This window comes from Cavia porcellus, unplaced genomic scaffold, assembly GCF_034190915.1.
Source record: "Cavia porcellus strain 051 isolate PalLab524CR breed Dunkin Hartley unplaced genomic scaffold, mCavPor4.1 scaffold_23, whole genome shotgun sequence".
NCBI lineage: Eukaryota > Metazoa > Chordata > Mammalia > Rodentia > Caviidae > Cavia > Cavia porcellus.
In genome coordinates, this window is record NW_026947506.1 from 36,793,855 (window position 1) to 36,811,207 (window position 17,353).

Here is a 17,353-nt window from a genome sequence, read left to right on the forward strand (position 1 = left end):
CTGGAGAAATATGAGTGGTGTTCATGTGACCAATCTCACTAATATGTAAAGCATGTTGAAATCCACCATCTGACAAACTTACAGAGAACAGATCTGGATAAGGAGCTGGTGTTACTAAAGATGTTACTCAAATTAGTAAGTGTCAATCGACAGTGTTAGATGAAGTAGAAAGCCTGTTATTAGTGTGGATAAATGGCAGGTTATAGCTTGAGTCTACAATCTGTGAGAAAGCTAGGGCTACAAATGCAGATCTCATAAAGGATAACCCATCAACGAGTGGTAATGGTTAAACATTTTGTGCCAGCAAGGGTGGGGTCACAATCCTAAAGCAAGACCTGGGTTCACAATGCAAGTAGGCAGGATGAAGCAGCCAGTGCTGATAAAAGGGCTGCTGGAATTCCATATACTACTTCAAAACAGTGACACAGACAAATATGGCTTTTGCCCTCGTCAAGATTTTAACTGTGATGAAATTGGCCTTTTCTGGAAGAAAATGCCTGGAGGCCACAAGCCTACGAAGCACAGGCTACCCTTGCTGCTCTGTACCAACATGAGTGTGACCTCAAGATAGTGTCTCTTGGTTTATCACTCTGAGACCCCTAGAGTGTTCAGAAAACAAAGTCATGTAGGATGGATTTGGGGTCATGTGAAGATTTACTGCAGAAGCCTAGGTAAGGCTGAGGCAGGAGGATTACTGCCAGTTTGGGGCCAGTCTGGGATACAAAGTGAATTCAAGGCCAGGCTGAATTGCACAGAGAGACCCTGTCCCAAAAAAGACAAAATAAATAGTAAATAATAAAATAAATTTTAAAACCCCCAAAAGCCTGGGTAACAGTACCTTTTCTTGAGTGTATCAGGGAGGTTTTTTGTCCTGTTAAGAAATATCAAGAGGACAAAGGTTTACCACTCAAGGCTCTCCTCATCATGGGCAATGCTCCTGCTCACCATGAGATTTCAAAGAACTGGCTGAAGAATTCCCATGGTTCTCAGTTGAGTTCTTCCCACCTAATACAATTCCTTTATTGCAGCCTATGGACCAACATGTTATAGCTAACTTTAAGAAGCTACACACCAAGAAACTGTTTCTGAAGTCCTTCCAGATGGTCTCAGATACAGATTTAACCCTTAAAGAGTTCTGGAAGGAACATTAAACATCCTTTCCAATGTGGGGTTATTGGGAAATTCTGGGCCAATGTCCCTCTGACGATATTGAGATTTTCCTGGAAGAAAGTGTGGCCTAAAATTATACAGGTCAGAGACTTTGAAGGCTTTGAGGACCCAGAGCCTTCAGCTGACACTGTCACTATAGCAGAGTCCACAGGCTTGCAGGTACACAGTGGTGGTGCTGAGGACCTGGAGGAGGGATGCTCAGCAGACCTGTCTATAGAGGAACTTCAGCAGCTTCTGGCTGAGCAACAAAGAATGGCAGTGAGGAGTTTTCTGAAGAGCAGGTGCTAGTGGGCTACAGAGTCTCTCAAGGCGAAAAGGGACACCAAGGGCCAGGTTCCTGACATTCTTATGGACTCTCCTTAATTTCACCCTCCCTCCCTGCAAGCCAAAGAAGCCAACTGTAATGGTGAGTACAGTGTGAAATTGTTGTTTCTGGTAAACTAGGCACATTTTATAACTTTTTGATGAATATGTAGGAAAGTTATTGGTGTTCTGGTAAGTTATGCACGTTATATAACTCCTTTTAATGAAATGGCTGGTTAAGTGGCATTTTGGGAGTTTTGGAACACATTATGGGCATCTCCATTGTTTCTTATGGGAAAATAGTCTTGACTTACAACCAGCTTGAGTTATAGCCAGGCTCTGTGAATGAACTGAGTTCATAAATCAAGGGTCCACTGTACCTAGCGTAAACTGAAATGATTAAAAGTATAAACAGTATATGTACAGTGTCCTCACCCAGGAAGAGAAGCCCAAAATGTTCTGAGATTTCAGAAGCTCCTGTTTCCTGGACGAGAACATGCAGTGGTAGCCTAGGGAGGAGGTGACCACCACTGAAACATTAGCAGTTCAGAACATGGGCGTTCCAAGCTCCTTAAGGCTCCTGGTAAAAGTACAACATTTTTTAGTGGAAAGCCTACTTCATGTAATTGAGAGACTCTTGGAGCACACTGCTTACTCCTAAACAAGGCCACCAGTCACTTGTTTCTGAGGGCAGTGGAGCTGTGAAGCCACACCCCATGTGAAGTGGGCAGGTACTTGTATTTGTGCTACACAGCTAAAGAAAGGTCTTCACAGTAGCTGAAATAATGAAAAGATAAGCAATAAAAGAATATGAACTAAAACTACCTGCTGTACCCGGCTACCACAGTGTCTAGGGGAGCCAGCAAGGAAAGGGAGGGAGGGAGCAGAGGCCGGGCAGGCCGCATTCCACCTGGTCCTGGGATGCTTGCTCGCGGGGGTGCACCCTCAGGAGTCCAGCCTGTTCCCCACCTCTGCTCCTCCCAATCCTCTCTCCTCTGGTGATGATGCAGCTGGAGGGGATGTTCCCCCAGCCCACTCATGTTTCTGTTAGCCTCCTTACACAGTGTGGATTCTGCAGCCTGGGACACCACAATCCTGCCTGTGCAAACATCCATGACACCCCCGCCAGCACTAGCACCCCAGTCAACTCTAACTACTTACAGCCATGTATGTCACGTGATGCATGAACGATAGGTTCAAATACGACTGTGTGTTCTATACAGATCACAGCTTTCATGTATGGCACACTGTATGATGCTCACACAACCACAAGATCACTAATACATCTTTTGCTTTTTGGGTTTTTTTTGAGACAGGGTCTCATTACGTAGTTCACGCTTGCCTTCCAGTCATTATGTAGCTCAAGCTGGCTTCAAACTTGCAGTGATCTTCCTGCCTCAGTCTCCCAAGTGCTGCGATTACAGGCATGTGCCATCACGCACAGCCAACAACACATCTCAGAGAACCAATCCTGTCATTAAATGATAGGTGACAGTACAGTAGAAGTAACACCTCCTCAGAGATGTGCACAGCTGTGCACACTGTCGTGCTCTGCCCTCTCCTCTTCAGAAAGCGTTGCTCTTTCAGCACGTGCCTATGGGCCCAACTTGCTTCCTCGCCATCTTGGGTCTTCACTCCTTGCAAACCTACCCTGGCACATCTACTCCTCCACTGTCACCACACTTGTTTTCATCTTGGGCAAGGCTTTCATCTCTAATTTATCTTGGCTTATTTTTTCGTGTGCTTCCCATCACCAGGACACAAACTCCTAAGGAACCAGGACCTGACCTATTGTCTCTACACCTCCAGCCCCACACTGGCCGGGCCCACAGAGCCCCACAGCTGGTGCAGGAAGGATGCGGTGCACCTCAGGCCTGTGAGCTTTCCTGTCCTTAGGGTAGTTTACGGTTAGTCCATGCACAGTGCTCACCCATTGGCTGTACAGAGCAAACACTGACCTCAGGCCTCTCCAGAACACAACAGGAAATGGAAGACAATGCAGAGAAGGGCATTAAATGACTGAAAGACCACAGCTGTGACCAAAGGCTGGGAGATGAAAGCCTTAACAAAATGTAGCCAACAACTACCTACCACCAATAAACAAGTCACTGACAAGATACAGCAAAAACAAAGACCTGAAGTTAGGGAGGGTAAAGGTGTATGCAGACGAAGGGAATCCAGAAGGGCTGAGGAGAAAGTATCCCTATCCCCATGTGGGCACACGGTCTGTGCCTTAGGAGAGCAGGGCAGCAAGCCACATATACTCACAGGAGACTTGGTTTCTGGTTTAGATGCCGAAGCTCTGAACGTAGAAGTGTTTTTGGCAACATTTGCTTGGTTCCTGGCAGCAGCCCCCATGGAGAGACACTCCTGGTAGTCAGGCGGGGGGATGACGACGCTGCTCTTCTCAGACAGGTCCACAGTGCTGATGCTTCTCACCGGGGCAGGGCTCGAGGCCAAGATAAAGAGCAAAGTCAGACAACAGTCCTGCCACCTGGCCCCCCAGTGCCCAAACGTCCCACGGCCAAGGACTACAGTAACAGGAGGCCGCCGTCAAAAAGTGTGCAGCAGAAGGGGACTGTGACATACACATTACACAAAGCACTGTCATGCTTTCACTGGATTATAAACGTCTACTCAAAAGAAATTCTTTAAAGGGCATGACAAGACAGGAAACGAAAATGAGTTTAATTAGGGGCTGGCTGTTAAGTAATTTAAGGATATCAACAAAAAATTGAGCAAGCACTGAGCATTTAAAGTTAAAATATTATTTCTCTCATTAAACTGTTTCAATGGGCCTCAAAATTGTGACAGTTTTTTAATCAAGTTGTTTCCATTAATAAGTGCTGATTTTCAAAACTAGTAACTTAAAAACTGCGCCCCGCCCCCCCATGGTCCACAAAACATCCTCCTTTCCTTCTGAAGGTTTTACAATAAAAAATTTTAAGGCTCAGATTTTTTGTTTTTGGGGGCTGTCCTTTTACTGAGCTCCATCTGAGACAGCATCTTGCTAAACTGCCCAGACTGGTTTCCAATTAGTGACCCTCCTGCCGCAATCTCTTGAGCAGCTGCCAAGAGATTATAGGCATGTGCCACCATGCCTGATTAAGACTCAGATTTTTTAAATCCTTTTTTTTTTTTTTTTTTTTTTGGTACCAGGGATCGAACTCATGACTTTGTGCTTGCTAGGCAAGCACTTGTGCCACTGAGCTAAAGCCCTGGGCCCTAAGATTTTTTAAATCTTAAAAATGATACTTAGTTTTTAAATTTTCTGACACAAAGGCACTTTAGCCATACCACTAGGGATGAAGACTCCAACAAGGGGAGGACCTAAGAGACATTGCTCGTGGTATTCTGGGGTCTGTCAGCACTGCGGGCGGGGGTGGGGGGGTGGCGTTAATCCAAGACAAGAACACTGAGCAAGCATGGAGTAGTTTAGGGTAAGGATGACCAGTTCCTGAGGGCCCAAGGGACAGCCCACTACAACCACCTGATACACATCTAAATACACCCAATGCACATCTGAACCCATACCCAGGCCCAGAAGAGCTCTTCCCAGGTTATTTCTTAGCAACTTAAATGTTTCATGTCTCCATTTCCTCAGTTTTAAAGTAGGGGCTTATTTCATGGGATGATTGTGAGAATGAAGTGGGCTAGTCAAGGTAAAGTACTTTGGACAGCCTCTAAGTGACAGCTACTTGGTTTTTTTGGCACCAGGAATTGAACTCAGGACCTTGTGCTTGCCAGGCAGGCACTGTGCCACCGAGCTACATCCCCAGCCCAACTTTTTTTTTTTTTTTGGTAGTACTGGGGATCAAACACAGCCTGTGCTTGCCAGGCAGGTGCTTATGCTGCTGAGCTAAATCTTCCACCTGACAGCTAATTTTAAAATAGACAGATTATCAGCACAAAGGCGCCAGCTGAGGGCCCTGATGTAGTCAGAGCCATGGAGTGTGTGAGATGGCTGAGAAAGTACTGACAAGGGAAAGGACGGAGGATGGATCCCGCGTGAGGAGCAGCACTGTCTAAGCAGTGGGCAGAGAGGAGATGGAAGGGGCCTGAGGCGGAGAGCAGAAATGGCAGCGTTCAGCAGTGTTAAGGGCTACTGAGGAAGGTAAAGATGGAGACCATGAGGGCTGAGAGCTCTGAGTGTGACAGCAGGGAGCAGGCAGGAGTGGGGCGAAGAGCAAGTGGTCTGGGTCACTCTCCTCTCAGTAGACGGCCAGTAAAGGCTGGGGCCACGGAAATCTCTATGGAGCTGCAATGGTGTCTACTCCACGAGGCCTGAGGTTTCACATCGGGGTTGCTACATGTCTGGGCTATGATGAGACATGACGCCACATGTGTCCTGGGTCACATTCACTACCTTGGAGTGGGCACAGTCACCGGTTCCTTCACATTTTCTTCCAGCAACTTTGTATACGAAGACGGGAACCAACCCTTCCTGCAAAGGAAAAGTGAGAAAGAGGCCTGTTTGTGGCATCAGAGGAAGGTGGAAGCAGTACCTGCAGTAAGGGGGATCTGTAGCATAGCTCAGGCAGGCCTGTCAGGAAGGTCCCTAAGTGGACCGAATGAAATGGAGCTTTTATGTAAGTGCACTTCACATCCACATAATAATGTGCCCTTTTGCATACAGCATTCGTGTTATTTGGTTACCCTTTATATTTATTTTTTGAGATAGGGTCTCACTATGTAGTTCATGCCAGCCTGATTCACTATGTATCCCAAACTGCCCCGAACTTGTGACAATCCTCCTTCCTCAGCTTCCTGGGATTATAGGCATGCGCCAGCACACATCTAACTCCTTTATTTTTATATTAGTTTTATTTTATGTATCTGAATACAGACTGAAAACCTAGGACCACAAGGCTTATGTGCATACCAGTGGCTGAAATGTTGAGGGTGACATTTAAATTATACCTTAAATCTTTTTTTTTTTTTTTTTTTTTTTTGGTACTGGGAATCGAACTCATGACCATGCGCTTGCCGGGCAGGTACTTGTGCTGCTGAGCTATATCCCCAACCCCTATATCTTAAATTTTAAAGTGTACTTAATATGCACATTACCCCTGAGAAATCAAAAGTTACTATTTATTTTTGTTTTTTGAGCCCCTATGTAGTTGAAGTTGGCTTTGAACTCACTATTCAGCCCAGGGTGGCCTCAGACTTGTGATCCTCTTGCCTGTCTCCTCAGTGCCCTGATTACAGGCAGGCATCACCACTGGCAAGTGCCACATATTTTAAGAGGACACAAAAATATTTAAGCCCTATTAGAGGTGATGTCATGTGATCTAACGATCTATTCTATACCAAACTTATCTGAATCTGCACAAATACACCAAAGTCAGCCTGGCATGGAGTAAGTCCGGCTAACTGCACCATAAACCTGGCTTCAGCTGAAGTACACTGACACTTTGCAACTGAACTGCACAGACTCTGAAGCCAGGCTGGTGTGCACCCTGTGCAGAAGGGCTCACGGTGACTCACGCTTTGGTGCCATCATGCTCCCCATAGAGCCAGCCGTCCTTCTCCTCGGAGATGAGCAGCGTGATGATGTCGCCCTGTGCAAAGCTGAGTAAGGTATTGTTGGCGCCAGCAGTGTGTGGGAAAATGGTCTTGACTTTTTGCTTCTTCATCATGTTCAGTCCAGTGGCAACCGAAACCGATCTCTGTAAACTCGCATCTTCTGAAGTGTCTGTTAAAGCGAAATGTGGCAGCAAGGGCTTTTCAGAGTGTTCAACAGAGAAGTTCAAAAGGGACAACTCCAGAAAAATACCCACTCCCAAATCCTGCCCCAACACACACAATGGAAACTCTAATTGTGATAGAGGAAGGCTGTGGCTGCAGGGAACCTATTAAGAGAAGGATGCAGCTAGGCACGGTGGCACCTACTTGTAATCTCAGGCTGAGGAGGAGGATCCCAAGTTTCTTGAGCTGCTTAGCAACTTAGCAAGACCTTGTCTCAAAAAAATAAATAAATAAAATAAAATAAAAGGCAACTGAGGCAATAGCTCAAACCAGCCAATGTCTTGTGCCATGAGGACGAGAAGGAAACTGGAAACGTGGACATTCTGCCTTTTCTCCTCAAGCATAGAAAGGATGAGGAGTTGAGGTTCCTCTACTGAACCGCCAGTCGACCAACTCTGCTGTCCTTCCACACAGAACAAGGTACAGTTACTTTTGACACTGACAGATGTGGAAACAGCCTGAGAGAGTTCCAAGGCTGGTCAGGATCACAAAGCCAGCAAGAGGCACACCAGACACTCTCTGTAGAAGCCAAGCCCACAGCCTTCTCTTGTGGGCTCTATGCTGCTGAGAGTCATGCTCAGCTCAACCTCAGGCTAACAGTTCCCACTACAGGAAACACAAACTGGGATGGACATTTAATACAAAGCAATGCAAGATTGCTTTTGGCTTTATTTATTTTTTTTATCTTTTTCGTTTTTATCGGTACCGGGGATCGAACTCATGACTGCCTGCTTGCAAGGCAGACGCTTATGCCACTGAGCTAAATCCCCAGCCCCTTGGCTTTATTTTTACAGCTTAGTAACTGCAATATAAACGTTGCTGTCTCCTTAACCTGCCACTCTCTGATTACCTCAGTAATATTGAACTCACTAGTAATTTTCACTTAGCTTTTACCAAAAAGAACTGGAGTCATTTGAGGCTACAGAGTATTAGATACATTAACAGTATTTCTTACCCAGCTCATTGTTTCCTTTGAAAGCAATAACTACAGGCTATCCTTTTCCCTAGCTACAGCAATCCTTACTGCCATTTTGGCAATCTTTTATATTTTGTCTGACAGCTTCAAATGCTATGATCTGTAAGCTCTTGCCAGCAGACAACTTGATCACAGCCACATTCATACTGAAAGGGCCTATGACACCCTGCACAGGCAGATCAAGAGCCATGACACAGGTCTTGAGGGTCCTGGGTGCTACAGACTGTTGGAAGAGTGGAGCCTAAAAAGAGAAGCAGGAAATGTCTACAAATAGTAACTGGTCCTGATTGGTTGAAATACAGTCAGTACTTGAGAAACTTAAGTAGTTAGCATGAGATACACCTTGTCAGGGATGATGAAAAATGCTGATGAAATTTCAAATTAAGCCTGTTGCTAAGATTAGCAATCATAATTTTGTCATATGAACTTTTAGTTTGTTTTACTGAAAACCTTTTTTTATTATAGTCACCAAATATGGAATACAGTGTGAGGCTATGTACATTCTATTCCAATTATTTACTGACATTTTTCAGGGTTTTTTTTTTTCTTGTATAGGCAGTATAGGCGACTAAATCCAGGGCCTCTTACTGACCTTCATTCTCAGCTCTTTTTACTATGAGACAGGGTTTTGCTAAATTCCCCAGGTTGGTCTCAAACTTGAGATCTCCTGCTTCAACCTCCCAAGAATCTCAGAGTATCAGCATGTGTACTTTTCAGTAGCAGCTTTACTCTTTGTAAGCATTCACCAGTATATAGAACTTGTAAGGGTCATGGAAATATTTCACTTGTCAAAATGTCTTCCAGTCTAGATCTCTGGAGGCGTAAGATACTCAAAACCAGATCTAGACAATATCTATCATACCTGTTTATTTATCTCCCCCTTACATTTATGCAAAATGTTTAACAAACTTTTAAATTTCAAGTATTTACTTTTTAAAAATTTTTAAAAAAGGTACCTTTGAAAATCAAAGAGCTGGGTGTGGTGGTACATATAATCCTAGCATTTGGGAGAATGAAGCAGGAGAATCACTGTGGGCTCATGGTCAGCCTGAACCTAGCAAGACCCTATCTCAAAAGTCTAAAAACAAACAAAAACATCAAACTAGATGTCTTACCTGTTGCATTATTTATCTTTTCTGATTTTGGTGCAACTGTTGCTGGGTTATTGAACATATCAACTAAAGGACTGGTATAGTCTTTGGCTGAAGTGGCTGGAGGCATCTTTGGTGAATAGTTAGAAAGGGAGTCATACTCTTTCTCATCCTGTAAAAAATTTTTTATTAGTCTAACTTTAGAGTAACACAGCAATGAAAGGGGCTGGTTGGTATCACATACTTTTACCCCATCCGCCTACCCCAAAGCAGCTCCTCTCCAGCAACCATTAATGTGCTTTCTGTCTCTTGATTATAGGCCCCTGCTTAAGTGCAACTTGGCTATAGGAATCTAAATTGAAGATAATTTTTCCACAGAATTTTGAAACTATTCTTCCACTAATTTCTGACATCTTGTTTTGCTAAAAGAAATCTGGTATCACTTTTCTTTGTAAGTAGAATTCCTCCCCACTAAAAAGATTTCAGGCTTCTCTCCATCTAACATTCTCAAATGAAGCCCTAACTATGCAGATGTTAGATCCCTATAGCCAATTCAAAACCAGGCAGAAAAGCTAGGTGTGGCGGTGCTCATCTATAATCCCAGCACTCAGCAAGCTGAGGAAGAAGGATCATGAGTTTGAGGCCAGCCTGGGCTATATAGCAAGTTCAAGAATAGCCTGAATTATATATTGAGACCCTGTCTGAAAACAAACAAACAAACAACTAAACAACCAGTCAAAAGGCCAATGCAGTAATCTCCATAATGACAGTGTTTATAAGGCTAGGGGGCAGGACACAGGTGGACCTGGGGTGTGCTTTTGAGGCAAAAAGGGGACGTGCCAATGGAATTTTGTGGTTTAAGAGAGAGAGATGATGTTTTGTGTCTGAGTCACTAGAAGGATGAGGCTGCCACTTACTGGGTGAAGAAGACTGGAGAAGGCAGGATTAGGGTCAGAAAACCAGTTCTCTGGTTTTGGGCAAGGAAGATTTGAGAGCCTTGCTGATCACCCAGGTGGTGACACTGAGTGGGCAGTTGTGAAAATCATCCATGCCTCAATCTGCCTTATTTAAAAAAGCTTTCTCTATCTTTGTACTGTGCTCTGGGAGAATTCTTTGGCTCTGTTTTCCAAGCAGCTATGTTCTTCTAAAAGCCCATCTATTGGTGATGGTATTTGGAGGCAAGGGTGAAGGAAAAGAAACTAACTAAAAAACAAAACATAAAAACTTTCTGTTTTAGAAAACTCAAATGTACAAAAGTAGGAGACAAGAGCATAAGAAATCTTTTTGAAGCCAACACCTAGCTTCAATGATAATGAATTCATAGCCAACCTTGTTTCATGCATAACCTTACCCACCTTCCCAAACTCTGCCTGCATTACTTTGAAGAAAATTCCACATATGTCATTTCAACTACAAATAATAATTCACTTTTTAATTCCCAAGAACCCTTGTGGATTCTTCGTTGTGAACATAATAGCCTTTCTTCTAAAGATTTCTGTTGCCTCTAATATTGGTCAAGCTGGGTTTCATTTAGCTGCTGCTTTTGTTGTGGGCTTTCCTCACGGTCTATGCCTCTCCATTGTCCCTCCTCATTCTGTGGCAGTCCCCATTCTTTTCACTGTATTTGGTCTATCCTCACAACCACAGACCACCATGGTGACATGGGGAGGAGGCGGGGCAGCTTCTGGGAGCATGCTCTGCCCCTTGGTTATACACTCTTTGAGCTTGTTGTTTGGCACATGTAGCACAAGGGGAAGAAAGTGACTGGCTACATAAAGGGATGGTCCAGTTCCTCTCCAACTTGGTCTGGTGACTCTGCCCTCACTGCTCCTAGGAGCAGGTTTGCATCCCATGTGCTTGGGGCTGAGGGTCCTCCCACTCTGATCCTCTACGTGCCCATCCTGCTTCTCTCTCCTTCAAAGACTCCTTCAGCATTTCTGGTTCTGACTCACTCTTCTAGTGACTCCTGCAGTGTTTCTGGTCCACTGACAGCACCTTCTTTAGACTTTAAAGTCAAAGACAGGTATGAGGGATCCATGTGTTTAAACTGCCTGCTGGGTCCAAAGACCACCCTCCATGTGTTGTGAACAGTAATAAAGACCAGGGTCAAATGACAGCAAACTACAAAGCCTCATTACCTTGAATACTTTGTTTGCCTGAAGCGACTTATGATAAATGACACTGGGGTTTACCACTCTATTCTCTTAAGACATCTATTTCCTTCACTGGAAATAAATTTATAGTTGGATTCATTACAGCTAAAAACAGTAACAATAATATTTCTAAAATAAAGATATTAGCATTAAGAGTAATATAAAACATTTGCAAAGCTAATTCCAAATCTAAGGTAAAGGTAAAGGTGAGGAAGGCAGGTTTAGGAGTAGGAAAGAAAGGCTCATGATTTCACACCAGGCAGCCTTGATCCTCTGGCCTCAATTTAGCCCAAACTCTATTGGTAAAAACACAACTGAAATTGAGACGAGCAACTGGTTCCTACCATATTGCTCCTCTTGATCATAGGTGATGGCTGAGGTGTCCCAGATATTGGGGTAGAGAATGGAGTCCTTATTTCTTCTATCATGTTCATGACTTTCTCTGGCACCTTGGTGGCATCACAACAGGTTTCCTGCCACCTGGGCAGTTTGGAATGAAGTAATTCTGCTGACTACAAATCCAAAAGAAACAACATAAAGACAAAGGCACATTGAAGAACTGACAACATTGTATCAAATAATGTCACTGATAACATTGCTGAACGTAGTACTGGCTTACCATCAGAAGGGTGGGAGCTAGAGTGTAATTCAGCAAGCAGTTTAAGCATCTGTGAGCAGCTGCTATATCTCATTTGCTGAGGTGGACGCAGGCTCATGCACTCAAGAAGCTTACCTGCCCACTTAGTGCAAATATAGAACTTAGAATTAGTGTGAGGATCATAAATGACTAAAAATCAATCCAGGAACTGGGTGTGTGGCTCTGTGAAACAGCTCTTGCCTATTATGTGTGAGGTGCTAGATTCAGTTCCCAGTATGCCATCCCTTGCCCCAGGATTCAGCAATCTAGCAATCTGTATGAAGCCTACGATTTCCAGGTGTCCCCAGAAATGACACCGTCTCTTCCTCCCACCCCCTCAAAAAGTAGTGTTTCCATCATAGATGAGGCCCGAGAGCTGCCTCTTTGACCTCAGAGAAACTTATGCACGTGTCAGACAAGTGAATCAGATTCTGTTCCAGGAAATCCATCAACATGACTGACGGACTACAGGTAGTGCAGCATCAGAGAGCACGGGAGACACACAGCTACAGGCTGAGGCTTTGCAGGCCAGCTGGGCTGCAGTGCAGACAGAAAGGGCACAGTTGAGACCCACATGCTAGAGGTTGAGGTGGCTCTTCTGTTCCTACATGCCTAGCTCTGCTTCTGGCAATAGGACTCTCAGAGGCCCTGTAGCCTTCCAGTGAATGCCTTTTCCAGAATAGCAATATGGCTGGAAGAGAGAAGGAGGGGCCTCTCCTGAAATGCCGTGCAAGGCATTCACCCCATTCTTACCCAATGCTAGGTCTGGCATGGGTTGCTGGGACCATGGATTTAGAGAGAAGGCCCTTCCTTGATACCATCTCTAGCCTTGGCTCTTACTCTGACAAACTGGGGCACTGCAACCCTGTGGGCCAAGTGCTTGGGCCTGCTTCATCCAAGAGCCACAGAAAGTACTAGAATGTGTTAGGGATATTAAAGAAGCCACAAAAAAACTTAATAGATAACTGCAGAAACTTCCAATAAAGAAAGAAGTAGACTTGGTTTGTACCATTCTACAAAGCTAACTGGGAACCGAAGTTATAGGTAAGAAAGACTTTGCCAATAACTAAAAATAGCCATAGTTGCTTCATCATATAGAGGAGTATGTCATAGAAAGGAAGATTCAAGGACATTTCTACACCTCAGAAGCTACAAGTCTGCTGCAAGGAGGCCTTTACCATGCAAACAAGTTTCTAAAGCACTGCTTTAACTAGTATAGACACATAGTGGAGAAAAATGATAATATGGTAAGTTTTTCCTTTTGTATAACAATTTTAGATCTTAAGTATTTTCTAGAATATATAACATATGCATGCATAAACATAAGACCAAGGCTTAAGAGAGGAACTTAAGTCTAAATTCTTGGAAAGCTTCTCATATTGCAGATGATTCTCTAAATTACTTTATTAGAAGCAACACTAAATAGCTGGCGTCAATTAGTGCTAGTTTTAGATTCTTACACAGGCCCAGGAGAATCCATACATTTTTTAAAAAGAGAAATTTAACCCTTGTTGTATTATAGCTCTTGGGCTCTAAGCTCACAGCTGCTTGTGATAGGAGGAGGGAACTAAGTCACTCAGCTGAGGGAAGCATGAGTGGACAACCTGAAAAGCAGAGGATCAACTGTCCTGTTGGGGGTGTGGTGTGCGGCACAGCTGCCAGTGACATCCCTCTTGCCTCCAGATGCACACAGAACACCCAGGAGCTGGCCCTGCTAAAGGCAAGTCAGACTACAGAAAGCTGACTCAGGTGAGAAAAGGAAGAAGGTATCATTTCTCAATTATTGAGAACTGATTCTGTTGCACTCACCTGTAAGTGATAATGGTGTATGTGATTTGCAAAGCTACAGTGTTTGTCCACAAGAAAGCAGAAGCGTCTTTTCTCTTCAAGCAGAGCTTCTTTGCAACCATCTGCAATGAATTTCTGGATTTCACTCTGGCGAGAAGTAACAGTCTCTATATACTAGGAAAATAACACAGATAGGTTCGACATGAGGCATCAGATAGCTGTACAGCCTGACATCTGTCTTCTGCCACCTTTACATTGGCTTATTTTGATAATGGAGTAAACACTAAACAAAGATAAACATTAGACCAAGTTGTAACCCGAACTGAGCAACGTTTTTAGGAGACTACAGAACAGTTATCTTAACTGCATAACACTCTGCAGCCTTCTGCTCTTCCCAAGTCAGAGTGCTGATTTTTACGTTTAGCCCCAGTACAACAGCAAGGGGATAAAGTACAGAATGACAGAAGTAAGTGTCCTGTTAAGTTGTACAGACAATGACCAACGGCAAAAGAAAAGGGAATATGGCCAAAAACGTTACCTCAGTTTCTTTGTGTTCATATTTTAGTGCATTCCGTCCTCCTTGACTTTTCCTTCTGATCTTCTTCAATTCAGCTTGAGATTTCTCCAAAGAATCTAATTTGCTCTTGTGTTCTGCTTGGTATCTTTTAAGAGTTGCCTGTAAAGTCAGTGTTGTTTATGTTATTGTAGCACCAACCATGCTGTCGCAGTTGCTTCTGCTCACATTGCCACTGTGTGGGACTGCGGCCCTCACACACTTGCTCTCCACGTGGCCCTATCCTGCGGGGCCCTCACACTCACGCCTCACCCACCCTTCTCCATCCAACTTAATCATGGCAGGGCTGTTGCTTCTAAGGTTCCCTGTTCACACCAGAGGCCATGGACCAGAAGGGCAGCTCTCGGAGGACAGTGGTTTCTTTTCTTTCATTCTTCCTTTCTTCAGTGGTTTTTGGATGCTGGGTAATAAATGCTTTGATGAATATATAAAAAATATTAAATCACATGTTTCTGGTTGTTTTATGATGTAAATTTTAAAAGATGGCATAAACTGCTCACACTGCTTACATTTTAGGGGGGCTGCTTCTTGGTATATAGCAGAATATTAAGAACACAGCATCTGAAGACTAACAGCTCCCATTACTTGTGTAATCTCAGCAATTATTTAAATTCTCTAAAATTCATGTTTTCCCTCTAATCTGTAAAGTGAGGATAATAAAGGTATCTGTCTTGAGGTGCTGGTAGTAGTTAAAAATTGGGTAACGTACACAGCACGTACGTGTAGCATTTGGGTAACAGGCCTGGTAACAGCTTGGTTCTGGGTAAACCCTACTGCTTGCTGCCATGGGGGAATCCTGGTAAGAAAGGGGACTTTGGGCAAGCATTCTACAGCAGAAGAGGAAGATGGAAACAGCCCGGTACCTCGCTAGAAGTGAAGAACCCTAAGATGGACGGTGGTGGTTGATGGGCAAGAGGACCCTAGTTCTCCCATGTGTGACTCAAATCCTAAAGTGGTTTGTGAAAGCACCAGCTGCAGAATAGGGACACACATGTCCTGCCTCACAGCCATGTGCTCTGAAAACAGTGCTCTCAGAAGCAGCAAGCTTTTCTGCAACATTTGTTTCTATCCTTTTAATGCAGACTCCAAGTGGTAGCAAAAACAGGCCCACTGAGCCCAAAGGGACCTTCACACATCCACACCTGTAACAATACCATATTCCACCCCCATTGCTGCTGTGGACCACAGTGGGAAAATTCTCTTCCAGTTCGTAAGTTGGGCTGGCAGGGCAGGGTGGAGGAAACTGTGCACTCACATTCATGTATTTCACATCAAGGTCTGTTTTTTTCTCCAGTTCATGGATGATCTCCTTATGGAATTTTTTGAACTGTTCACAAGAGGAAGTAAAAAATTTACACCAGCGTTGAGGCTTTGTCAAAATTTAAAAAATAAAAACATTTTGCAAATATAAAAAGAGTCCACATACGTTTTCATCAAGGGTCTCATTGAGTTTCTTGTGGGTGCTCGAAATCTCTATGAGGACATGGCCTGTGGGCAAAATCAGACATGTTAGGGAAGCCATAGCCAAGTTTGCAAAAATAGGAAGGGAAGCACATGGTGGAAGGAAACGCAGGACGCTTCTGCCCCGAGACACATCAGGAATGGGACTAGGTCCCTAGGGATGAGTTCCAGAGGCAACAGCTGAGAATAAACTTACTCCACGACCTCAATAATATCCATTCTGTCTTCAGATTCATTGTTTTTTCCTTTACTTGTTCCCTAAGGTTCTAGGTATCTGATTTAATTATGAAATATTCTTATTTTTTTGAAATATTCAAAGATTCCTCACTCATCACAGTAACTAACTATAGGAACTATATGATTTATTTTTATCTAATCCTTAACCTGATTATCTGCCAGTTACAAGAGAAAGTGGCCATTTTTCTCATTTGAGCTCTTGAAGTGCTCTGGAACACATCAATACTAGGGAACATGGCAGCAGGGTTAGCGTTCTGCCTTGGATTTCCTGGGGTGACATCACTTCTCTGAAATGGTACAGTCATGTGAGACAGAGGAGAATATTTCAAGACAAAGGAGTCTCATGTCAGAAAGTGGTAGTAAGACCCACTGGGGTGCAGGGTTCATCTCTTTTGTGGTTGGTGGCACACTTTTCTTTGAGAAAGACATTGGTGGGAAATATAGAGAATCATTTGGAACCACTCACACCCAGCAACACCAGAGGGTGCTAGTGGATCACCCTGCTGGTCAGAGGCCAGAGGAAAAAAAAATTCTGGTGAGCTGAAAGACAGGATGAACAACAGTAAGACTGGCAAATGTCATTCCAGAACTTAGAAAGTAGAGGCAAGGGGCCAGTCTGAACTATAGTGAGATTCTGTTTCAAAAAACAAAAACAAAGAACTGGTATAATGTGGGGAAAGAGAATATACAGCGCAGACTCTGTCCTGAGCTGCTACACCCCTACACAGGTGACTCCAGCATGGCTTGTCTTAGGAGCATTTGAAGACAGCTGACTCTTCAGCCTGCCCTTTCCCTCATCTTCCTACTCAGAAATCCAACCTTCATCCAACACATCCACTTCATTAGGCACCTCATGTCTCACGTGTACAAGTGACCTCATCGGCTATGGGTATTCCCTAACCCCAGCTTGTGGTTGCCAGCCAGTCACAGGGTGGGGAACCTCTCACCTATGTGTCACAACCATAAGGAGACTCATTTGCAGTGCATGGCAGCGTGTCACTGTGTGGGCTGCCTCTAGGGTGGGACATGCCCCTTACTCATCCTCCTTCCTCAGGCAACAACAGTGCTGGCCTTTCCCAGGCTGTCTCCCTTCCTGACCAGGTAGGAGACATGTGGGAATGACATGTCTCATCCAGGTCTGTTCACCAGGGGGAGGGCGGGGTCTCTTCCCATCCACACATAAACCCTGCCAGCTGGGCCCTTATGAGGTCCTCT

General features: G+C 44.2%; 1 protein-coding gene across 1 annotated transcript in view; it reads right to left on the bottom strand.

The window, feature by feature from the left end:
• Baiap2l1 (BAR/IMD domain containing adaptor protein 2 like 1) overlaps positions 1-17,353 on the bottom strand; it is a 91,167-nt gene that overhangs the window by 11,045 nt on the left and 62,769 nt on the right. The window contains exons 4-12 of the mRNA XM_013152675.3: positions 15,867-15,928; positions 15,696-15,767; positions 14,405-14,542; positions 13,888-14,040; positions 11,786-11,953; positions 9,313-9,460; positions 6,961-7,168; positions 5,840-5,917; positions 3,742-3,922 (exon numbers count right to left, since the gene is read on the bottom strand). Of these exons, the coding sequence (XP_013008129.1) occupies positions 3,742-3,922; positions 5,840-5,917; positions 6,961-7,168; positions 9,313-9,460; positions 11,786-11,953; positions 13,888-14,040; positions 14,405-14,542; positions 15,696-15,767; positions 15,867-15,928 (1,208 nt within the window). The remainder of the gene's footprint in view (positions 1-3,741; positions 3,923-5,839; positions 5,918-6,960; positions 7,169-9,312; positions 9,461-11,785; positions 11,954-13,887; positions 14,041-14,404; positions 14,543-15,695; positions 15,768-15,866; positions 15,929-17,353) is intronic.